Source organism: Centropristis striata, chromosome 5 (assembly GCF_030273125.1).
Source record: "Centropristis striata isolate RG_2023a ecotype Rhode Island chromosome 5, C.striata_1.0, whole genome shotgun sequence".
In the NCBI taxonomy this organism is placed as follows: Eukaryota; Metazoa; Chordata; class Actinopteri; order Perciformes; family Serranidae; genus Centropristis; species Centropristis striata.
Window position 1 is genome coordinate 23,732,557 of NC_081521.1, and position 25,833 is coordinate 23,758,389.

Sequence of the window (25,833 nt, forward strand, 5' to 3'; positions counted from 1 at the left end):
TCTCTCCATGTCTCCCTCAAACACTTGCTGGACTCCCATTTTATTCAAAACAAGAGGTTTAATCAAAAAGCCCCATTATCCTGTGTGTGGCCATTTTGTCTGAGCAGTCCTGGTGCTTGGCCCTCCCGTCTGATAATGACTGTGATTGGATGGGAGGCTTTTGAGTTATGGTGAAAGGGCCTTCCTCATGTGGTTTTCATTGATGGACAAACAGGCTGAGAGGAAAAAGGAACTGTCAGAGGAATGTAGAGTATTTGATTTGTTAGTAAGAGAAGTGTTTGAAGTGAGAAAAAATAATAGCTGTTGCTTATTGCTTCTCCTTTCAGTTATATCCATTTTGGTGTTGCTGCAACACACATCAGATCGCATGTGATTTGGGTCTGCTTTCTCCACAATAAAAGCTCTTTGGTCATAGTTTAGCCTAATGGGTAGTCTCTATTTTACATTAATTAGACTTTTTTTCCTTTGTCTGAATCACAGACTGTTTATAAAGATGAATACTGTGTCTCCACAGCCTCCCATTGTGCAAAAATTAAGTGAAAAAACCCCCCTGAAGAATTGAGGTTTTGCCCATACACCTTCACAACCAATCATCACAGCTGTCAATCATGATGCCACACCCCCTTTTTTATAGCTTCACATAACTTATTAAAATGAAACTAATATAAACCATATTTGTGAACATTTTATTTGACGTGTACTTAAACTTAAATTTGAGATTGCGATTATTTAACTCTGTATCTATCATGTTTATATTCACAGGTGGAAACTCAATGACTCCTTCATCCTGCCCAGACCAGGGTCACGCTACTCTCTAATGGGAGGAAACTTACGCATCAGCCATCTGAATAAAGAGGAAGATGTTGGCATCTATCAGTGCCTGGCATCAAACTCTTTCGGCACCATCGTCAGCAGAGAGGCCAGCCTGCACATTGCATGTAAGTCCATATTATATCTAACCAAACAATGTGTCATTCCAGTATGATTGGGACAGAAAAACTATTCTAATGAGCAGAAATAATAAATAATACAACACTTTTTGTTTATCATCATGTGCAATTTTTATTATTTCACTTCAGTTGAGTTTATTTCACCTTAACTCAACTTTTGAGTTCAGCTTAGTTTCTGTTTGCTTGGAAAGTAAAAGTTTTATCAAACATCAGACGCTCTGAGTTACTGAAAGTATAATGACCCAGTAGGATTCTCTAGAAATTGTTTGTTGTCAAACCTGATCTTCTCTGAAAAAAAAACAGCCAACAACTAGAGACTCTTACAGTAGGCCGATACTATTAAAGTTAATAATGAGAAAACACAAATTAACCGTCCGTGTTCCTTTCACAGTTTGTTTTTATCCTTTAACCCCGATTAAAGCTCCAGTGCCGGTGCTCACTCTGTTAAACTTCTCGCACTCTTGTGATGATTGCGTGGTGGTCCTTGACAGACCCCGTATAGTTGATGCTTTATAGCCTTCATCCATCACATTTTATAAGACCTGAGTCTAAAGCATCTCTGATCGCAAGGTGAACTTGAGGCCTCCATTCTTGATGGGCAGCCCGTATCAAATGACAGCCCTGATATCTGTGAACAGATGGTGCAGCTAGATTGAATTCTGATGTCTGTTTCTCTGCCATAGCTGACGCAGAGATGATCCTTGGCAGGGTAGAGCACCAGAGGTATCCATCTCGCCACGATTTGGTGCTGCTTTGTCACAAAGCAGCATTAAATCTTCGACATATAGTGCAAATCACTGCCCTGAGTTGCCAGCAGGCTGTTGGTCATATTCCCATTTCCTATCAATTTTCTAGGCCTGACCCGGACTGTATGTCATAGTGATTGGTCTCATCCATTGCCTGGGCCTGACCTGGGACCCGCTGCTTTTGTCAACAGATGAGGACAAGCATCATAGCTGATGTGTCATACATCTTATTTATTGCTCTTGGTTTAACTTAATTAAGTGTGCTCTATGATTGAGCTGGTTTCAGGTCAAGGGAATAATTCATGGAGGAGAAGCCTGTTATGAGAGTCAGTATCGTGTCATTTGTAACAGACTCAGAGTGGCTCAATATGCTCTTTCAAACACCAAGGGGCCTGCAACACGCTCAGTCTTGTAATAACTCTGTAAGACAAAGACCAAGGTAAAGGGCATTAATAAAGAAAATACAAGGAGATACAGTAATGTGTAGCAGCTAATCTTATTAGGTCTGGTAGCTGAAAACCAGTGCTTGTGGGCACAGACAAACAAATGGAGAACAGTGATTACAGCATGCTCATTAACAAACACAACATTATAACTTCTTTAACAATGAAATCTATATTTGGGGATTTATTCATGGAAGTCCTTGCTCATATGGTGAAGAAGATCAATGTCTAAGATGTGCACCGGCTAATGACGTCCCGTAACGTCAGATTTGTATTGCATGAATTTGTAGCGCATACATAAGAGCTAAGATAGCCTACATTTTTAATCCTCTGGAGGACAGATGATATAACAGTCTCTGTTACCATCTGGTAGGGGTTTAAACCTTTAAAAGTATAAAGGTTCTTGATCCTGTTGACAATATAGACTTAAATATTTAAAAGGTTTCTGCACGCCTGCTGGGAGTGCTGGAAGGAATAATCTAGTTGGTTTTTCGAGCCAGATTGAGTTTCCTAATCTCCACGGGATATTTTTGATGTAAGTGTAAGGGTTTTCACTGATGCAAGATGCAACATTATACAGCAGATTGGCAGGCTTGCAATACAGGCAGAGTGTATATGGGGTGCCTGTCCTGAAGAGGGAACATGCTACAGCCTAAATGCTGTGCTGCTTATAGAGCCACGAGGGTAACACGGTGTTTAATGAAGGGTGAAATAGCTGTATTTATGAAAGCAATGCAGGATGCGACTCCCTTGTATCTTGGTGCTCATGATTTCTTCTATCAAATTCAGTCCTGTAATTGCACATAATTTGCATTTTTTTTCTTATTGGCACTAGTCTAACCTCACTGCCTTATCTGTGTAATTACTTTGCAAGATTTCTATCTGTTGTTTTTTTTTTCTCGCGTCTCTCATTTCCATCAGCTCTGTACTCTTTATTCATTGCTTTTGCCTCAGGTGAAAATTAAGTCTGTTTTGAGCTGGAGAGCATCTGAGGAAGGGACAATAACATTTTTTTCGTCAGCTACTGTGATGCTAAGTGCTCAATCTGGGTTTCAAATCCTCTTTCGGAGAGGATGGCAGCGGACATTTTCTGAATACAGCACTTCACCACCGCGTTGCAATTATCAGGAGACACCAGCAGTAATGCTCTGTAAGAATTAGGCCCCTTTGATGTTTATCACTCCTCAAATGTCATGTGTCACTCACTGTTAGGGGTTCACTGCAGGATGGCTCATTGAGAACAGAGGGGAGGGAAGATGAGAAGCAGACAAAGATGAGAGGATATGATGGCTTTTCATCATAAACCAGTATTATTCATTTTTTAACAACATATGACAACTTGTTGATCGCAGAATGTTGATAACTTGCATTTCACTTTATTTATGTGGAGGGTGAATAAGTTCAAAGCTTAGATTAGTAACCACTGGACAGCCCCAGTGAGCTTTTCCAGTATCCAAGAAAAGACCATACTACGTGGTAAGACTATAAACTTACCACTCTTTAACTGTGTCATAAGTATTGCATGAAAAAAATGGCTAGCTGTAAATTGCAGCTGTGAAAACTCGATAAATCTTTCACAAATAGGCACACAACTCTTATCATAGTAACCGCATAAACAACTTCTCCGACGCTCTGTTCTAAGAACGGCTCTGAGGTTTCAGTGTCACATACCACAGATATTGTGTCCTGTGGAGGAATTTTCAATAAATGAGCTTTCCTCACATTCTAATTTTTGAAGGTTTACCCATTTAGAAAGGTTTTAATAAAGTTTGCTGCAATGAACGAGTATTTTCTTCTTCACAAGTGTTTTTTTTCTCCTCAAGTAATTACAAAAGGCTTTGACTCAGCTGTTGTACTTGGCTGCATGTCAGAGTTTTCTATTAGGACTTCATGGAAACTGTTTCATTGTTTTTCCCCCAAAACCACAATCTGCCTTTGATGTTAGATATTAAATGGCATATTAAGTGTGTTTTTTGGTCCAGTGAGACCAGAGCTGAATAAAGTTGTTACTTCCAGCTGCATTTCCATAAATCATGACTTAGTGCAGTGAAACTCAATGTAGTACAGCAGCTGGTGAACATTGCCAGTTTTCATAGATTTGCCAGATAATTGTTTACAGTTATGTGGCAATTAGCAATCTAATAAAATGTTAATGTTAACATACTGTATGAGACCTTTAAGGAAGGTATAATGCCTGAGGAGGTGTCCATTATCAGGAATTAATTTGTAGATACTGTGTATCCAGCACATTAATTTAGAATGGTGAACAGTTTCACTGAAACCAATTAGTAGATGCTCGTTGTCAGGAGTTACCCTGCAGCCAATAAGAGTCAAGTATTCACCCAGAGTATGCTATAATCACAACTGAAAAAAAACGCAATATTGTTATGACAGAAAAGTTCTGAGATTGACTTGGCCTCTATCCTTTCTGTGGAGTTTCCATGTTTGGCCTGTCTTTGTGTAGATTTTCTCCAGGCACTCGATTTTCCTCCCACGCTACACACATATGTTAGGTATTACACATTCTCCGGCTATTGCCCTTGACCAAGACGTGATGATAATCATATTCTTATAATAACTGTATTTATATAGCACTTGTCAGGGAAAGGATCACAACATACACTGTATATAATTAATGGACATAGTTACTGTGACGTCACCCGTTGGTTTGTGGTCTCTCCGTTTGAAGCATCGAGTTCAGCGTTACACTTGTCGCTGTCTTTCTTTCCGTCTGTTTCCATCTTGGTTTCGGAAACTGAGAGCAGACCTTATTTGTTAACTTTAACTGTAACATTACCTGGGATGTTAATTTTGGCAAGCAAAAAACAAAAGACTAAATGCACGTTACTTACCTGAAAAAATGAACAGCGACTTTTTGTCTATTAGTACAACCAAACGCTGAACAAGACATTTTTAAATGAACAAAATGTTCAAATAAAATGTCAATACATTGAAAATATATACTGAAACGTGTGAAAGGGTATGAAAGCTATGAGACGAAACCGGACAAAAACACGGACAATGACAAACAAGTTCACAGCTATAAAATAGTACAAAGTGCCTTGGATTCGCATTGCTTTTCTTCTCTCCTGATGATGGGGCGCCATGGTTGTGACCTGTTATCAAAGGTAGCCATGCCCCAAATCATACGATTCTTTGTCTTATATTTTCTTCTTAATTGGACCATTATTTACACAATTAACATCATATTGTCTTGAAGAAGATTTTTTTTACTAGTGATTGAGACCATAGTGTTTCTGAGGTAATAAATCAAGTGAGAAGTTGACTCATTTTTTATTGTGATGGATAGGTCCAAAATGCTTCTGTAACTGCCGTCAGCACCCCCTGTTGGATTTTTCGGTAGAGTGCAACTGAAGGCACTTCCGGGTTTGCCTCACTGCCCAGACCCGGAGGTTGCCGCCTGGTGGTAGCGAGAAAGAGAGCTGCATTAGTCCAGTGGTTAGACAAAAAAGCAAGTTAGCCGAAGAAGTGGAGTTGGTATTGAGTGCAAGTGTGATTTGATTTAGTAAAGTGTGGGATGAGAGATCCCAGGTGTCCTTGACAAAACATTAACTACTTCATGCCTTTGCACGGCACTTTCATCTTCTTCTTTTTTTTAAGTACTAAATTTTAGATGGATTAAAATGCACTTTGGTACCTTTTTAAGTAATTCTGGAAAAATAAGTGGTGAGGTAAAAAGGCTTTATACAATGATGGCATTAGTGGGTGAAGAGGGGAAAACGGCAAATGCCATCCCATTAAAACTGGTGCCAAGGCCTTTCCCATTTGCTGTTGTATCACAGCTGGGTGGGAGTGACTAACTGACTGGCAACTCACAGACGACCTTGGCTATTTCAACTTTGCAGCTCCAAAAAGACTTTGGTTTGGTAAGAAAAGGGAGATGGAACTTACACCAGCATGTTTTTGGCGTTTTGCGCTATTTTTTTATGTAGTTTTCTTAAGATTAAGATTCCCTTATTAGTCCCAAAATGTGGAAATTCATCCTCTGCATTTAACCCATCCTTTTTGACACACCATGCAGCTTTTAACCATTACTCTCGGGATGGTAATGTTATTGAGCCTGCCAATCCAGCACTTTGGTTTTTTTTTTTCAACCTTGGTCACTGGATTGGTGGATTTTGATAATACACTGGTACTTTATCTTGAGCCACCAGCTGGTCAAAATTTCTACTTCATCACAAAATGCATTAAAAACCATTGACCATATTGCTGCCATCTTTGGTTGTAATTACATGAGCTTAAACCAAGTCCATATCTTGTGGGATGTGAAAGAGACACTATTTCACATTTGAATGATCTATTTTCTGTCAAATCTAAACTCGAACATGGTGGAAATGCTCTTTGATTAGGGGTATAAGAGCCTGAAGGTTCATAGTTTTTAAGAGTATCTAGTTTTATCCAAACCTGCTGCAACTTGGCAGCTCACATCAGAAATTCAAAATGGCCCCTTAATGTAGGCCAATTGCTAGAGAATCAAATATGGTCCTTTTTAAAAGTATTTATGCCTTTTGTCCAACGGTTTGGTGACTAATGTAACCACATCACAAATTGCCCCTCAAGCTCACACTCCAACAGAATAGCTTCAATTTTTCTTCTCTACAAATGCCTCTCGTTCATTACAACGGGTCACATTGATGTAGCAAGCACAAAAAATGCAAATTCACATCCAATTTCATGGATCTGAAAGCACTCAAAATAGCCTGAACCCTGCCATGGAGAAGCACATGGAGGTGCAGAGCCGTGATAGGCTTGATAAGATGATCCACGGGGTGCAGAACAGCTTGGGTTGTCAGGCATTGTTGGCTTTTAGTGTGTCTAGCTCATTTACGCCCCACCATACTCCAAAGGAATATTGATCAGGAGGTTTCACTCTCCGTGTGAGTTGAGCAACTCTGATATTTTCTAATGTGTGAGCTGGATTTTAGAAAAACTTCAATCTCAACCAGTATGTTGTTCACAGTGCTTACTGAGGGAAAGGGCACAACGGGCACAAGGCTCCCAATAGTTCTTTGTAATTATGGTAATATATTTGATTTGATAGACGCTTATTTGAAGCTGTTGACTTACATGAGCTTCACTTTGTGTTAAAAGGCGGATAAGAGGAGTTGTTGCATTAAAACTTTGCAAACAGTTTAATCTGAGGAGACAGTTACATCTGTGAATGAAGTCTGTTGTTTTTTCAAAGCTGAGAACCTTCTTCATCTGTGCAGCTGGTAAACTGAAAGTATATTATATTCATTTATTTTAAAGAGAGATAATATACTAATGCATGTAAAATATAAAATTGTTTTGCAATTCAAAACACATTAAAACTATCCATACTTAAAGGTTAAAACATTTTTATTGCATGTGTATATGTATTATAAATCTTATATAAGTGGGAATGTATTAAAGTACTTTTTTCCCCCTTTAATTTATGTTATTTATGCTGTATAATTCATTATAATGTAAAAAAAATCATAAAATTAAAATGACTGAATATAATTTAAAAATTAAAATTAAAAAACTTGTTCTTTTCATTTTAATAACTGTATTTCCTAAGAATTTCTTTATTGCTAATTTTGACAGGTGCTATATCGATAAACTTTATTAAAAATACTAAAACAATAAAGATTTAAAACTTTAGTTATCCAGTTGTTGGAACACAGGCCTATTTTTCTCTCTAACGGGCCACACACATATAGTGATATATTGTGCACAAAAAAATGGTTGGCTGTCTAAAAGTGGACCAAACATTTTTTTTGTCTGCAGTAAATCTGAAACCACCACCAACCTACTGTAGATAGTGTATTATTTCTTATCAGCATTCAGGTGACAACAGTGTGCAGAATATTAACTCACACCAAACGATTCACAACATCAAAACATTCAGAGGCATTGCTGCTGCAGCTGCTGCGACGTAATGTCTGAGTCAGCAGGTAGCGGCCCTGCCACAGCAGCTATAGTTTAATATGTTATCAGATAGCTTGTTTGCCTGCTCACTAAGCCAAAAGAGTATGTGGAGGGAGTTGAGGGAAAAATGGAGCAATTTAAAAAAAGATTCCCTCATTCTAAGAGGCACTAGTGGTATGGCTCTAGAGATAGCAATGTCAGCTGGATGGTCAATTGGTTGTTCCACCTTTGAATGGATTGTTCTGAAATGTTGTACAGACATTCATCGTCCCCAGAGGAAGAATCCTGCTGACTTTAGCAACCCCCTGCCTTTTTCTCTAGCACCAGCAGCAGGTTGATGTTTGTGATCAAAGTTCATGATACCCATTAAACATCAGCACATTAGCAATGTCATTGTGAGCAAGTCAACATAACATTTATACCAAAGCACTGAACATGCAGCCTCACAGAGCCGCTGCTGTGGGCCTTAGTTCTGTTTTTAAACTGTTCATAAGTCTCAATAAAGTTAAGATGAAATAAAATGAAAAGATCGTTGCCAATGCTGGTTGGTAATATCTGCAAGCAATGGTGTTCACTCAGTTCAGGATATTGTAAGGACAACTAGAAAATTTCCTCTGGGGGAAATTTTGAAAGGGCCACGGGGGCTACTGCCGGTGTGTGTACACTATGATGAGATTCTTCAGAGATTTCAAACAATTAATACTAGTAATGTTATGAAACTATTCCTCTTCAAGTATTTATTTATACAGCAACCTATGCCCTTTAACCTCAAAATGTGTGTGTGTGAAACATTTGTATCTGGAGGAGTGTGCGCGCTTAAGCGCGCATATGTGTGTGTATGTGTGTGTGTGTGTGTGTGTGTGCGTGCGTGTATCTTTAACTGTTATTACATTAAATGACCAGTGTGTGTGTGCGTGCGTGTATCTTTAACTGTTATTACATTAAATGACCAGTGCGTGTGTGCGTGCGCGTATCTTTAACTGTTATTACATTAAATGACCAGTGTGTGTGTGCGTGCGTGTATCTTTAACTGTTATTACATTAAATGACCAGTGTGTGTGTGTGTGTGCGTGTATCTTTAACTGATATTACATTAAATGACCATTGTGTGTGTGCGTGCGTGTATCTTTAACTGTTATTACATTAAATGACCAGTGTGTGTGCGCGCGTGCGTGTATCTTTAACTGTTATTACATTAAATGACCAGTGTGTGTGTGCATGCGTGTATCTTTAACTGTTATTACATTAAATGACCAGTGTGTGTGTGCGTGCGTGTATCTTTAACTGTTATTACATTAAATGACCAGTGTGTGTGTGTGCGCGTGTATCTTTAACTGATATTACATTAAATGACCATTGTGTGTGTGCGTGCGTGTATCTTTAACTGTTATTACATTAAATGACCAGTGTGTGTGCGCGCGTGCGTGTATCTTTAACTGTTATTACATTAAATGACCAGTGTGTGTGCGTGCGTGTATCTTTAACTGTTATTACAATAAATGACCAGTGTGTGTGTGCGTGCGTGTATCTGTAACTGTAATCACATCAAAGCATCAAAGCGTGGGGTCGACCAATCAGAGCAGAGCAATCAACGGAATTAACAGCTGTGGAATCTTCTGGCAGAGTGAAAGCAGCCAGAGGTGGGCAGAGTGATATTTCTGGCCTCGAACAGAAAGCATTTTTGGCAAAACCATAATACCTATCATTGATCCGACTTCACTTTGAGCGTCCTGAGTTCTTCCTGAACCTCTACATATGTTTTTTTTTTTAAGAAAAATGAAAAAATAGCTTTGTTAGAGCGATCTAAAAAAACAGTTAAATCTCACTTTTTCCGAAATCTTCCTGCGTTTTTAATATGGGACCCAATGAGGCTGTTGGTGGTTTTGGTGGCGCATCTTTGCGTCGTACGCCCAAATTATAACTCTGACAGCTTTACCAGAGGATTGTGAGTGAGAAGACAAATTTTCCTACATTTCTATGTATAAATTTTTTCTGTAGAGTGGAATTTGCGGCCTGGAGCGCAGTTTTCAAATTTATTTTTTGACAGTTTTACCTCTCCCTCTACACTCTGAGCGATGACATCACACACTCTGACACGAACATTCCGTGCAATACACACCCATTATAATCTCAGAATTTCTCCAAAAATGATCATGGTCATTGAACAGGGATTGATAAAAAACTATATGACCTATCGAAACGCAAAGTAATACACCAATACACAAGACTTGTGTCTACTGTTTAAAGTTTAAATGGAGTCTCTAGGTGAAATTATGCCGGAGAAGTAGACGTCTGAAAATCTTCAATTAATGTTCTTTTTTGCTCATTTTCTTTCGGCCGTCCCATTCATTTCAATGCAAAATTTTGGGCAGTTTTTCGCGACTTACGTTGCGAAAAATTCATATTCCGTAGAGAAAAGTAATAGCACACCGATCCCGATCAAACCGCACGTTTTGATATATAATTTGTGCTTCGGGGCTTTGCCCCGAGCACTGGTCCCTACAGCTATTGCTGTATGGGACCAGTGCTCGGTGCGATTGCCCCGAGGCCCTAATGATATTGCAAAATTGCAAAACTACAGTGTTTTTACAGTGTTACACAAGGACGTCAAGTTAAGCATGACAATACATCATCAGATGGCTGGCAATTATTGCTGTTGAAAACTTTTCCAGCATGCTTGGCATAAAATGATAAATCAATACATTTCTCTGGGGAGGTTTTTCACATCTAGAGGGATCTACAGTATGGACGGGTTGCTGGTCCAAAGGGACTCTAAGAGTGCACAATCTGTTCATGCACAGAGGCTTTATGCCATTATTACCCATGGACCAGCTATAGATTTGGAATTGGCCACCAAAGCATCCACACAATCTGTCTGCCGCAGATCTAAAAATAGCTTAAAGATCTACTTATTAATTTCTGAAGTCACACAGAAGCTTGCGCTAAATAACTTGTGAGCCCCCCCCCCCCAAATAACATGCTTTCATTTGTGATAATATAATACTGTTCTGCTGGATGCAGTTTTCCATTACTCACAAGGTCTGCAAAGATCACGTACTGTATTTATTATGCAGAGACTCATCCTGCTGCGCTTGTACACAGGAGGTGTCAGTTTTGCATTCTTTCTCCCTGTTTTGAATTCAGTCTTGATTATGTCATTATATGGCAGCCGCATATTTGGCTGCACTGCCTGCGATATCTCTTAGAGCCACAGCAGGCAAGAAAAGGGAAAGTGTTCAAGGATTGCCGTCTCTATTTGCTTTCTCTCAGCAGGTTGTCAACAAGTAATCGGTCTCCATACAAATGATGTTTCAGTCTTAGTCATTTAATTGTTACTGGTCTGTGTGCAGTGGATGAAACACAGAAAGTGATAACAATACGCAGTTCCAATTAAATTCACTCATGTGTGACTTATACTTGAGGAATTGCTTTCTGCTCCAGTCAGAAGTGTTTAGGCCTTTACAGCACTTTGTGTGCATTTATGCAAACAGCGTGTTTCGTGAAAATATGCAAAAGTTCTGCATCGTATGGCACTGTTGAACTCTGGTCTATAGCCATGTTCTAACAGGTTATGAAATTATTGAGCAGCCACAGATATCTCTCATAGTGAATTTTTATTGTGCATATTTTATGACTGTATGCTCAAGGACCTCTCCTGGTTGCACTGCTTCACATTAAAAATACAAAATCGCACAGCAAAAGCCATTTCCTGTGTTTTGGTGTATGAGTGAGCCTGTTAACTGATGACTTTCTGCTGAATGTGTCCATAGTTCCTTGTAGTTTACATACATTTGTTGAGATCAGTATGTATTTAAAATTGATTAAACTGGAATTGAAGCTTTTGCAACAACACCTATATGTTCTGTTTGTGTTTTCAACAGCTCCCGAGAGTCACCAGTTAACATGGTCACTCGTTAAACTGAAACACCAGCAATTGAATTGGCATAAAAAACAAGCCTTATCTAGTCTGTTGCAGGCCACATTTTTGCCTGAGGAAAAACTGAGTGAGATTCAACTCTTTTTTTTGTTTTGTAAGAGAGAGGGACGTAGGGAAGTTACTACAAAATGTTCTAAATAAATAACAATGTTTGGAATCATTGTTCCATTTATTGTTTCCTTATTAAGTTTATAGAGTTAGGGAAACACCGGACGCTCTGTGACAATACCATTACAGTATTCTATGCATCTTAAATACAACTGAGATTATACTACATTCCCTGCATTTTTTCTAGTCAATTCTGTTTACAATCCAGCCTGTCCTTAGTGCCTTTGGCTTTGTGAAGAAATAATTGATTATTTTTGCTTTATGGCTTTTGTATTGTGGTTAACAGATTTGGAGAACTTCAAGACCCAGAGAAGAAGTCCAGTGAGGGTTCGTGAAGGCCAAGGAGTGGTCCTACTCTGTGGACCACCACCCCACTCTGGAGGTAAGACGGCTTATTCTGAAGTTCATTATAATCATAATAACTATTTTACACAATCAGTCGTTTGCCCCGCTGCTCGATGAAAACTCTGACGACTCATCTACTCCTTGTTTATCTGGACAAAGTGGAAGTCACGTTTCTGCTCTCCCCCTCAGATGTCCTGGCTGTTTGTTTGTATTGTTGAGGTCAGTGAAGTGAGTCATTTTTACTTTGGGACACTCTGGCCTGTCAGCCTGATTTTCAATGGGGGCGAGGAAAAACTTTGGCATGCAGACTGGAGAGGCTGTCTGTGGCTGGGACCCTGCCAAACTGAGTAATAGAGCTTCTCTCTGAAGGTGCTTTGTTTGCTTCACATCAACCCTTTGCATCCAAGACATTATCATTGGGAGTTAGCATCCAGTGCCTATTAACTACTACACAGGTGTCTGAAGATTTTAGTTCCATCAGAATGCAAGGTTAACTGTAATTCTCACCTAAAATCTGAATTTACTGTGACATACTGAACACAGCAGGGGGTAGATGAGGTTTTAGCCATTTCCAAGGATCAGTTTTAAAGAATGTAAACTTAGACCAAATAATCCTTATTTCCTTTTGTTTCCTTTTTCAGAAGTATTGACTCTTATTCAGGATACAGTATTTAACATACTGTTCTTTCCAGTTGACTTTAAATGCAGAATCAGGTTGTTATATTTTTATGGCCACAAGCTGTGGTTACTATTATTAGTTTTATTTATTATTTGTAATGTATTTCTATCAGTTTAGGCAAGGAAATTATTCAATATCACACTGTGTCAATGTTTCTTGGAATGGATGTTTTTATGTAATGCATAAGAGGTGAACCCAGTGAATTGTATTGAAAAGGATAATTTTATGTTATTTGTCTCTTTTTTATATACATTTGGCATAACATGATAGCAAAAAACGAGTACGCTGAGATCTTTATTCTTGGTAAATTAGTCTAACCGTAACACACCTTAAACAGTATTATGCTACAGTGATACTCACGGGATCCCTGAAAAGTTTTCAAATAAAATGTATGAATAATGATAGATGATTGTAAAGTTTAAAGGCTTGCATTTATTTTATGATTCAACTTTTATCAATCATTAATTATTAACTCAAACTTTTTTCTTCCCACAAACCTTTTATAGGCCTATCGTATTCAAGTCCCAAGATAGGGCTATTATTGTTTTTTTATTCATGCTTTTTAATGTGTATATAATTTATTTTGGAAACACTTATTATTCCAAGGAACATGCATGAGGAGCTCCCCGGTGGTCCTTGGCTGAAAAACAGACTGAGAACCCCTGCTACACAGTATGATGTTAGGGTGCAGTTTTTATAAGAAACATAAACACAAATTATTGTTGGAGTTGTTTGGGGAAACTTTAGTCCACAAATTGATACTGTGTGCTACTGTGCGAAACCGTGCCGTTCCGCTGCTGCAGTGGAAGAGGATGAGGTGTTTTTGTTTTTATCACACAGTCACTTGCAACCCTAGGAGTTGGCTTACAATTGTAGTGCTTTGTTCTGTATATGTTATAATGAGACATCTCACCTTGTGTTGACAAGAAATGCTGGGACAATGAGCCATATGCTTACATTTGGCAGCCTCATAGTGTAATGGCTTTTTTCTTTTTCTTTTTTAGACACATCCCCCGGTGGAAGGTGTCCAAATGCCAACACACACTCCAGCCAGCTAAAAACAAAACAGCAGCATTGTCAGGAGTGGTGGGCCGTAGTAGCATTGTCATGACAGTGTCCAAAAATATTTGGAAAGATTTTGGCAACAACAATTTAAAATTCAATAGTTTATTCATTATTCGGAGGGAAACGGCAGTGATTTAGTCAGGACAGTGTCCCTCATGCAAAATTCTGACTTGTTTCTTTCCAGAAGCTTGATGCACTGTCTGTTGTGAAGGCAATCGTGCAGGCACCAGGCTAATGTTTACAATTTGGAAGCAGAAGATTGCTTCCTTTATGTGAGTGCACTGACAGGGAGTGTAGCGCTCCCTGGACAACCTTTTGGGTTTTAGCGATGAGTGCAAAAATGAGGCGACATTGACTGACTTCTCCTTGGAAACATAATGTGCCAAATTCTTTTGGGCAATTTGCACATATTAGACTGAAAGAAGTGTTTGCAAGCCAGTCGCTGAAGGGAAGAGATATTCAGTAACCAAGAAGCATTAATTTACTCACTCGGAAATGTATTGATGTAGTTTAATGAGTCACCTTTAAGTCACCTTCGAGTCAAGAAATTAATCTTGATTGTTTGCATGTTTAATGAATGCTGAAGTCAGTGTAGGTTATGATGTTTTATACAAGGGTTCGCACAGTTTTAAATACCGTATACAACTGTGGCAGCATTGTTTGATCTGTGCTAGTAAGTTACTCATGGTGGAGTTACAGGTGTTCACAGTGTGAATTTTCATTAACTCCTGCAGGTAATTACCAAACACTTCAGCATGTGGCTCGTTCCTGGAGACAGCTACCATTGAAGCTGTTTTTAACACTCTCCCAGGTGTATATATGTCTATGTCTAACACATTTGGTCTCAACAATAGCATCACAACCTTGCAAGATGCAATCACAAAACTTTACAGGTGTGAAGCTGAGATGAAAGTAAATTCAGAGCTTAAAGATGGGTTTGGTGTGAGCAACGGTGATGGAAGTAGGAGGTTAGGAATTAGAGAAGGGTGCTTGGCCTGACCCTAGGTGGCGTGATCACATTGCAAGATGTCTCTAGCCAGAAAATATAAATTAAAATGTTATGAATTCATCTTGATTAAAATTTAATTTTACCAGTGTGTACCAGGGACAGGTTGTTCAACAGACTGTACATAAACAGACATTTTGAATCTGATTATTTGCCATATGTCCAGTTTTTTTCCTTATGGCATGTAAACACACAATAACATGTTTGTTACACATATAAGAACAACACGTTGTTATAAGAGTGGCACTGAAGAAAACCCAGATTTTTTCTTTCCGATTTGAAAGATTTTGTTTAACACAGAACACGATCAATGGAGTTTCTTTACTTTCGGCCCTTCCTGATTCACATTCTCAAACCTCGAGAATTATTCAGGAGTGCTGCTGCTGCTCGGCTCTGGAAGTGTTGAATGACCTTGTCCAGAGGTTACAAAGCTTATAATGTAAAAAATCTTACCTGCATTTTAAAGCATAGAAGCACATCTAATAATGAATCTCATTTAACTCATGTTAGCAGCAGGTGGGAGCTTCACCCCTGTGAGAAACATCACACGTGTCATTTAAACACCTTTGAAGCCCACCTCCTCTAATCATGTCACATCAGCTGTAGTTTTTGTGGTGTGTTAGTGGCACGGCTTTCATGGGTGATGAAATGTAACGTTTGACCTTTAAACTAACAGATGGTTAAACCAGCAGGGGCTTCTTTATTCTTTGTCATCTTTTTAACTGCTACACTCTCGTGCAATAAGGCATTTTCAGGACACAATTTTATTTAAATTAGCATTAAAAATGTAACATCTCTCTTTATAAACTCGCTTTCATAACATTCAGGAGACTCCCTTGGCTTCTAATGCTGCACTTTGCTTAAGAACTCCATCTGCTTTGTTGTGACTGCGATCTTGCATATTTGACAACATCATACTTCACAGATGTTTACCGAGATGTATGCCACTCTGTGTTTGGGTAAAAATTTGACTAAATCATTGGAGATGCAAACTCTGGGTCTTGATGTTTCTGTCTTCAGGGAAATGTTAATAGACTGATTCAATAATTCTCCTCAATAATTCATGTTCATCTTGTCTGTCATTTGTCACCAAAACTTGCTCCTTTTTATTTAGACTCCAAACTCCCTCTGGACTTTCCTCCAACATGACACTGATCATTTGGGACTAGAGCCCTGGAGGGGTTGTTGTCAGTAACCAACACTGTTACATTGCACCTGGCCCATATCTGTCACATCCAGTCCCATACGAAGCCTTTACCTGCTCTCAAAAAGGACTGATGACTACACGCATGCTAATATTACATCTGTAGGCCCGTTTAATGTTTTGCCGTCATCATTTTGTTATCTAAGATGCAGAGAAAACACAGAGGTAATATTTTTAATGTCATGAGTTACATAAACTTCCTCTCATTACACAAGAATTATTTTAGATTTGATAACTGTTAATGTTTGTACATGCTGGGAAAGACGTTGCTTTTGCTGCTTGCTCCATTAATCAAGTTTCTATAGTGCCCCTGTGTCTTATCAGTGTCAAGAAATTACATGAATGTTGGCCTATTGCTTTTAGGGCATTGTGAGGAAGCCTGGCAAGCTTCCGGGAGGCAGCAACTTTGACTAAAAGGGTTTTAGTACACCGTGAAACTACAGGTAACCTTGCCTAACTGAGTAAAACTACATTTTTCATCAACAAATTTAAAAAAGAACCCAGGACTTTTAACCAGCACCAACAAAACATAGAAACATATTAATATAAATAGTGCCGGTGCACTGCCTTTATAATATTTTTCGAGAGTTGCTGCTGATTGGGTAACAGCACTGACACACCCACCAAATGAGAGAAAAAGTACCTTTAAACGGGTTTCATCCACCTGGAAATCATACCAAACAGGTTATGCCGCTTGTAGTGTTTTCTAAGCCTAACCGGTACTCTTTCCCTAACCAAGGTTTTCGTGCCTAACCTTAAGGAAGAGGTTTTGGTACCTAAACCTAACAGTTTTACATCATTAACAAATGAAAAGTGTTTAAAACAGAAATCATGATCCATCAAAATTTCACATACCTACCAATATAAATAATCATGTTATGTTTCTAATTAATTAAGTGGTTTGAAACAAGTCTCACTTCTTGTCTTTCGAACTGTATATTCTTTTAACCATGTTCGTTAGCAGAGTCAGCAAAAGGACACTAATGCTGGTGAATTAGACTAACTTTGTCTCGGATCCGTCACTTCTATCGCCTCGCTGTAAAACACTGCTTTTTTTTTCGGGGAAAATTGGATGTTTCTGGGTAAGCCTTATTTATCATGGGGTAAGCCAAATAAATATCACCATTGTCAACACAACCAGGACCATACTTCTGTCCTTCACAATAAAATACAGTACAGTGAAAATTAAGGCTTAAAGATCGTCGCCTGAGCATTCTTACTACTTTCTCTGATCAAAGTTACTTTCCTATTGTAATTAGACATGTAAATCTCTATGTACCTAAATTAAATTAAACACATGGATTGTTAAATATGTATAAATCAATCCTACCTACACTGGTGGTGGCGATCTTATTAGAAATGCCCTAGGGGCAAAAGTATCGAACGGAGGCCGACTAAATAGTTACTATACAACATCGGTCATCACGTGTCAGTAGTCTGTTGTGGTTATGTGTCGGCAACATATTGACAACAGAACTCACCACATGTTACATTTCTTAGGATGTCATTTGCAAAAGATTTTGAAAGAAATCATACCAACCCCTGTTGAACAAACATGGTCAGAAATAAAGTGTAGATTTGGCAAATGTTATTATCTTGCCCACTTTCTCTCAGACAAGTTGATCTTCCACTGCAGTGGAAATGGAGCGATGTGTCACAATAAATAAACAACAGCCACCTCCAGGTTTGTACAGAAATTCTGTTTGGGGGGGAAGTCGAGCTAATAAATAAGGTAATGTCAAGTCAGTTATTTTAACAAACTGATCTGTTGAAATTAAAAAAAAATGATTCCATATCTTTGGTACGCCAAGAAGTACAACAGAGGTGCAGTTCTTTTCAAGGAGACAGATTTTGTGCTGATGAATATTCAGAACTGATCTCTCATAAGATAACACGGAACACAAGGATCCACAAAATTCAATATGCATTATCAAAGCTCTCAAACTGTCAACAACAATTTTATTTGGGTGGATGGTGATTAATGGCTAATCTTGGTCCAATTCATTCAAACTGGGTCACTTTGCTTCCCTGCTGTTTTCCTCATATCAAATAAACACAGGCAGAGCGCGCTTTTGTGCGACCGGGCCGGTAACGTACAGGCAGCTTTTGTTTACACCGACATCCCTTTCATTCCTTCTTGTTGCGATGGATCATAGCTGCTCTCTGGAGACCTTATACAGCTCTTGGAATGATCCATTTTCTGACAATATTTTCGGCAGCTGTCATCGTAGATTATGTCTATTGATTGAGATGTTGAGGATGCTGAGATGTGCTTTAGGATGAATCATCTCCAATTTTCTAACATCTCTGCTGAAAGGCTTGCCCGACCATATCTGTTATGGTAATGAATGATGTACCCCGTCTAGTTTTAGTTACACACTCACACATTCATACACACACATACACCCACACACTTTACACTCACTTCTCTTGTCCTCATTCAGCCCCTTTGTTAGACTGAACATGAATGGCTATACGGCACCCCGTCATTTTAATCTCATTAATTAATATTTTGGTCTGTAAAATGTAAACAAATTGTGAAAAATGCCTGATCCAGTTCTCAGACCTAATAATGACGTTTCAGATGTCTGTGTGTGTGCTTGAGACCAAGTGAACAAACAGTCTTGGCTGCGATAATATGATGATGATGTGGATTAAGAAGTTGAGAGACGGAACACATTGTTTTGATGTTGTTTGCACTGTTTGTGTTATTTTTGAAGGCCACACTGCATTCTATAAAATGTCAATCAAAGGCGTATTTATAAACTTCACTTTTAATTATTAATGAGTGACAAATTTTAGCTTTCTTTTCAGATACATTTGAGCATCATTTCCCTGTTAATGATTGTTTAATTTTGATCCTGAATTGTGAAGCACTTTGCTAAGTCAGTTTCAACATGAGCACCAGAAACGAATCATTGATTATCTTTCTGAGTGTTAAGATAATGATTTAATGTGATTATGGATTGCACAAACGTGTGATGGATTAATGAAGAAAAAAGAAAGATTTGGCAAATTCATAATACATGCTTTACTCTGTCTACAGCACTATTAATGTATGTTTGCATATTTGAAACACAGAAAACCCTGACTGGCATATGAATCGACTCTCACGGTGTTGGAAAAGTGAGAAACATGCCCTCGTTCGGGTAAAGGGTGATGGGACATTATTCATGATGAGCCCAATACAGCCTCAGACGAGGATCTGCCTCATCTCCCCTTTAAAGTATTTCAATATCCCATGCATGATTCAGGAAGCCATTATTTCATTTTAACGATGCCTCAAAACCCTCAAGACAGCTGCAGGAAGTAGTTTGGTGCAGCCAGGATGCTCTAAAGCTGTGAGGCGGTTCCAAGTTGCACTTAGAGAATGACCAAAATATTGTCAAGTGTCCAAGAGGAGCTCCAGCGGTGTTTTCACTGCGTTGTACTGTATTTGCATTAGATGTCAGTCTGTGTCATCTTCTGCTTTGAGAGGGTCTGAATGACTGTGGTTATTCTGGCACCTAATGCATCTGACCTCCTTTCACTAATGGAAACGGGCCTTTTAGATTTACTCAAGGCTGAAATCACTTGTTCTCTCTTTGCAGTGTGTATACCTCAAAACAGAGGCTGCTTGCTGGCCAGTAACAACACACATAGCTTGCAGGGTTTTTTTCCATCTGCGTGACCTAAGCCATTTCATGGACTTGTTATGTGTTATGAATACAGATCGGTAGCCCTGGTTAATGGCAAGGGAGCAGACTTGCAAGTACACAAGTTGTGCATATACTTTTCTTTGATACAATACACACTCGCATGCAACAAACCCACTCTGGATTTAATATGTCCTTGGCCTGTCATGTTGTATTTCTCTTCCCTCCTCTCAGATCATTAAGGGGAATTGATGCTGCCTGTTCATTATACAAGGGCTAAATGGAACCACAATGAAAATCTGCCACTCACTGTCAGTCATAATTGCATTATTCCATTACGGCCCATCTGCAGGAGGCTCTCAGTAAAATCATCAAACACAACCATTGGTACTTTCCACTTCCTATTTCCGGCTTCCTGTTTCTCACCATGAATCTTTAACTAACCAATTAGTAACCTCTTATTTGCTGTTGTTCCAGTTTGTCGTGCCCTGCACCTTTGGAAGATATTGTTTCAAAAACAGACATTAAATATACATGACCTTGTCAGGATGAGAGCAGGGATATATTATTTAGGAGAGAGCAGATATTACAGCTGTTCTCTCCGTGGGTCGGATGGAGAAAGCCAAGAAGTTCTGGTTGGTACAAATGACTGGAGCTAGGATAGAGACACATAATCGCCTTCTTGCGGAGTGTAAAACCCCTTTCACAGATGCAGCCTATCCCTGAAATGTTCAGGAACATTTCCTGCTCTGGTTTATGTATGAATCATAGACTGTATATAAATAATGGATGTAGTCACCGTGACGTCACCCATTGGTTTGTGGACTGCCTGTTGGAAGCCTTGAGTTCTGCGTTATACTCGTCACCATCTTGAGTCGCCATCTTGTTTCCGATACGCGGAGCAGACCATAATTGGACTGTGGAGGAGCGAGAGGGATCTGACGACACTGACTACACGCCTCTCTACACCGGCAACCCGACTGAGAGAAGCCGCTGCTAATTCATGTTTCAATTGGAGCATTAACTTGGATGTTAGTGTTGGCTAGCAAAAAGTAAAAACAAAACTTATGTTACTGACCTCAGAAAACTGAGCAGCAACTCCTTGCAGTGTCTGTTAGTCCAACCAAACATTGAACAAGACATTTTTACTGAACAAAACGTTCAAATAAACTGTCATTAAGTGAAAATACAGTGTGAAAGGGTCAAAGTTATGAGACCAAATCGGTAAATGTCCTCTTTTCTATCTATATAACGTTATATATAACTTTATTGACACGTTGCCTTGGATACGCATTGCTCTGCTTCTCTCCTGATGACGGCTCGCCTTGTTAGTGACCTGTCAATCAAAGGTAGCCATGCCCCAAATCATATGATTCTTTATCTTTATATTTATTATATTTTATTATATATTATTTATATTTTCTTCTAAATGTGGCCATTATTAGAATTATTAACATCAAATTGTCTTGAAGAAATTTTTTTTTACCAGCGATTGAGACCATAATGTTGTCCTAAAAACATTTTCTGAGGTAATAAATCAAGTGAGAAGTTTTCAAATTTTGCACTGAAATGAATGGGCAGATTTTTTTGGCAGCCAAACTTAGCACCCCCTACTGGAATTTTCGGTAGATTGCAGGCTTAAGGCACTTCCTGGTTGGCCTCCATGCTCAGACACGGAGATTGCCTGGTATGAATGGGATATTCAGGGAAATCTATACCGCCAAAACAGTGGTGTTGTAAGTGAAAGCTGTAACATTGCGGAGACAAGAAGTAAAGGATTACCTCTGTTTGACGAAAGACTCTCTCACAGGGAGACATGATGTATCAAATGTGTTTTTCTGATTTAAGTTGATCACAGAAAACATTTCTTGTCTTGCAAACTCTTTTTCTTATTATTGTTCTATTGACAGTTAGTGTTGCATTTCAGACAACTGCTTGACTGTCTCTTGACCTATCAATTCTGACTTTGCCATGGCGTGTGGACGGCACAAGATGGAAATGTTCCTAAATGTGATGCATGTGAAAACTGAGGAAATCTCTAGTGGTGCCCCAAAATCTATCCCAGTAATTTACTTCGGATGAAAGTTTTGAATATCTCTTTCATGTCTTCCAGGAGGCAGTTAGCCTAACTTATCATAAAGACTGGAAACAGGGGGAAACTACTGGCCTGGCTCTGTCTAAAGGTTAAAAAAAATCTAAAAAACAAAAGAAAAAAATTGGAAAGCTGACTAAAATAAAGACTTTTACTTGTGTCCTGGTAACTTCACGGTGACGACAAAAACCCTCCAGGGAGCTACTGTTCCCAACCAAAAAGTAGTTCAGCAAATAATTGTGGTGCTAGTAGAAATATATATTTTTTTTAACTTTGGACAGAGACAGGCCCCATTTACAGCTAACCTTCTACTGGCTGTAGCCTTATATTTCATGTACAGACAGAAGAGTCACGAATAAGTGTACCTCCCAGAGTTTCAAACAATTTCTTTATCGTCAGTGCACATCTGTCAATATCAGCAGATGTATGAAGCTAACAGCCGACTTTATATACTATAAATACATGCTATACACAGTAACTGTCAAGCCGTGGCACATTGGAGAGCAGGAAACATCATTGGCACCAAACAGACAGACAGATGTGATTCCACTGTGTGGTCCAAGTTTCACGCTCATGTTGTGTTCTCAAGATGATCACAAGGTCAGGTTGTCCTCTACAACTCCAGCCCACATAAAAACACCCACGCTGTTGTACTTGTTGAAAAGGAGCATTTTTCACATGTGTATCACAACTTCTCAAGATTCAATGTCACGCCGTGATTTGCAAGGTTTGCAGTAATATGTCAAAGCCCACACATCCTTTTGCCCCCCAAAGAGCAGGAGTGAAGAACACTGAGTCAGTAGATGAGTGTCCAACTCACGTCTCAATTATTCCCTGTACTGTAGTGCCGAGTCATCGCTTAGACAAGTTTTTACCAACGGCCAAGATTGCTTTTGGGACAGGGATGCAATATGGTCCAGAGCAATCTATCCTTGTGTCAATATGTCAAAACACCATCATTCCTTTTTATAATGCTGCTGATTGTTAGTGCAAAGCCTCTCTGACTGCACTCCATTTGGTTGATAGTACTGGGAGTCTTTCCCAGAAGTTTGTTATCATGGATGATGAATAGTAGACTGGGTGGTACCATACTGAATAACAGGATCCGTAACACATTGGTTTTATTGGGCATTATATAGTTTTTTATGCGGGATCTGCAGCTTAAGGGTTGATTTAAGGTCCGCCAAGGCTATGTGACAGCCACAAAGGGAGATGCTCGTTGTTGTTGTTTTATGTACAACCACTGTGTCTGTGTTTTTAAATTAATTCTTATTAGGTACTAAATCCCAAGAAGAGGCATAAAAAAGTTAGATGAAATAAAATGGGGCATAATTCAAGGACACAGTGGTAATACAACTACAGACATTTGTTATTTTAGGCTTAATTTGCATTGGCTGAGATGTAACACTTTTCTCACATTTAGTAATTCTGCCAGAACAACCACAGCCGTCGCTTGTCCTCAGGTACTAGAAAGAAGATGAAATATAATCCAACGCTGGTCTTATGAGTAATACATCCAAGTGTCGGAAGGCATTTAAATCTCTGGGAATTCAATAGTGCAACAATCATTTTTCCCCCTTTGAAATCCTTTTTCTTGCATTCATGTTAATGATTAGTCATTACAGTCTATTTGCTGGATCACAGCGGAAGTTTAGCCAGGTTCAACTATTAAGGGCAATCTTGATTGTGTCTTTTGTTATAGCCATTGACTCAGTGGTGGAAAAAGTATTCATATCCCTTACTTGAGTAGAAGTATAAATACTACACTGTGAAATTACTCCACTACAAGTAAAAGTCTTGCATTCAAAACTTACTTAAGTAAAAGTACAAAAGTATCAGCATCAACATTTACTTAAAGTATCAAAAGTATGAATATAAATAAATAAATAAATATATTATTGGATTATTATTATTGATGCATTTATGTAAGAAGCATTTTATTTTTTTAAAGACAGGGCTCATTTTAACTACTAAATACACTGTTATGAGATTTAATTTTAAAAAATGTCTAATCACTTTAAATTTTAATAAAACTTTGTTTTTTTAATGTTAAATCTCGACTTGAAAAGTATCTAAAGATGTCAGCTAAATGTTGTGGAGTAAAAAGGCAGCGGACACATTTTTTTTGACTGAGTGGTTGTCAGTGTGAACATGGAATTATCCCGAATGTCACTGTGCAGCGATACTGAAACAGATGGGACTTAAAATGCGTTGATCACAAGGGTGCTTCATTGGAGCCAGTGTAGTTCAGTAAATCACTGACTCCTCAGCTTTAAAAAAAGTAAAATTTCTGCTCTTAATGTAAATGTCTACTTTCGTGTAAAGTCAGTCATTCGTACTCTCACCACCATCACTCCAACAAAGTGAGCCTGTGAAACTTTTATCATATTAAGGGCATTTATCCAACAGTGAAAAAGAGTAATTGCTCTTCAATTATAAATTGTGTTTTTAATCATTGAAAGCTGGCACTCAGTTCAATCCACTAATTGCTTTTTCCCTGAAGGCATCCACTCACACTGAAAAGATGAGACTGCTGATGAAGCACACATTATCTTTATATGGGTATAGATGTGTTTTTCACACGTTTCTTGTGTTCACAGAACTAACCTTCACATGGATCTTCAACGAGTACCCATCGTTTGTCATCCAGGACACGCGACGATTTGTGTCCCAGAAGACCGGCAACCTTTACATCGCCAAAGTGGAACCCTCCGATGTGGGCAACTACACATGTGTCGTTACTAACACGGTCACCAAAAGCAGCGTTCAAGGGCCGCCAACTCCTCTCGTGCTGCGGGTTGATGGTACGACACTTTTACTCTACTTACTATACGGAAACAGGGATGCATTGTTTCTGCTTCAAAATCAAAATTCTAAGCAGAGCAAACTTTAAATTGCTGTTGCAATGACTTAAATTAGCAATAGCCTGGCAAGTTAACAAGATTTAAGAATTGAACGTTTTAGTTGGCGGCCATGAATTCTTGCTAGCTAATCATTGCCAGAATATGTAATGATCTGTAGCTTATTTATATCCATGCCTCGTCTTACGGAATGAAACATTTTGCAGTTGTCTGGATAATGACTTTGCTAAAGTTTGTTCTCTAATAAAAAAAGGTCTTGCAAAAGAAAACAGGACCTAGTGTTTTTTGATTAAAAAGGATGAAAAATGGTTCTGATTGGCGACATCATCATTAGACTTTTCTTTCAAGTTGACTTTTCTCTGTCTGACTAGTTTCGAAAAGAGAACCATGAGAGGGCTGGTGCAACTGCATCATTTCATCTGATTGTTCTGATACAAGACGTGTTTGTAGTTCTGATTTAATTTATAAAAAAGTAATAGCATTTTTAGTTATGCTCCCCATAGTGGTCAGAAAAATCTAAATTAGAGATTTTCCCCTAAGCCACTGGCTGCTGTGTAGTGTTCAAAGAAATCATTTATTTTAGCTAACACAGTCATAGCCTAAACTTTGTTTTGATTTTGTTTCTCTGACCTTTTAAAGCCTTGAGCTGAAAGAACTCCCTTTAGACACGCGTGGCATCACATTATTTCTATATTTCTCTTTTTAACTGCAGGTGTGATGGGGGAATATGAGCCAAAGATCGAAGTGCAGTTCCCTGAAGTTGTCCCTGTTGCTAAGAGCTCAACTGTCAAACTGGAATGTTTTGCACTTGGAAAGTAAGTCCCACTGTGTGTTATTATACCACAGTCA

The 25,833-nt window shown here is 38.7% G+C and overlaps 1 protein-coding gene across 1 annotated transcript in view; it reads left to right on the forward strand.

Annotated features, from left to right (window-relative positions):
- Positions 1 to 25,833, forward strand: part of cntn3a.1 (contactin 3a, tandem duplicate 1) — a 95,575-nt gene that overhangs the window by 25,403 nt on the left and 44,339 nt on the right. Inside the window, exons 4-7 of the mRNA XM_059333733.1 lie at positions 763 to 938; positions 12,384 to 12,479; positions 24,724 to 24,927; positions 25,697 to 25,799. Of these exons, the coding sequence (XP_059189716.1) occupies positions 763 to 938; positions 12,384 to 12,479; positions 24,724 to 24,927; positions 25,697 to 25,799 (579 nt within the window). The remainder of the gene's footprint in view (positions 1 to 762; positions 939 to 12,383; positions 12,480 to 24,723; positions 24,928 to 25,696; positions 25,800 to 25,833) is intronic.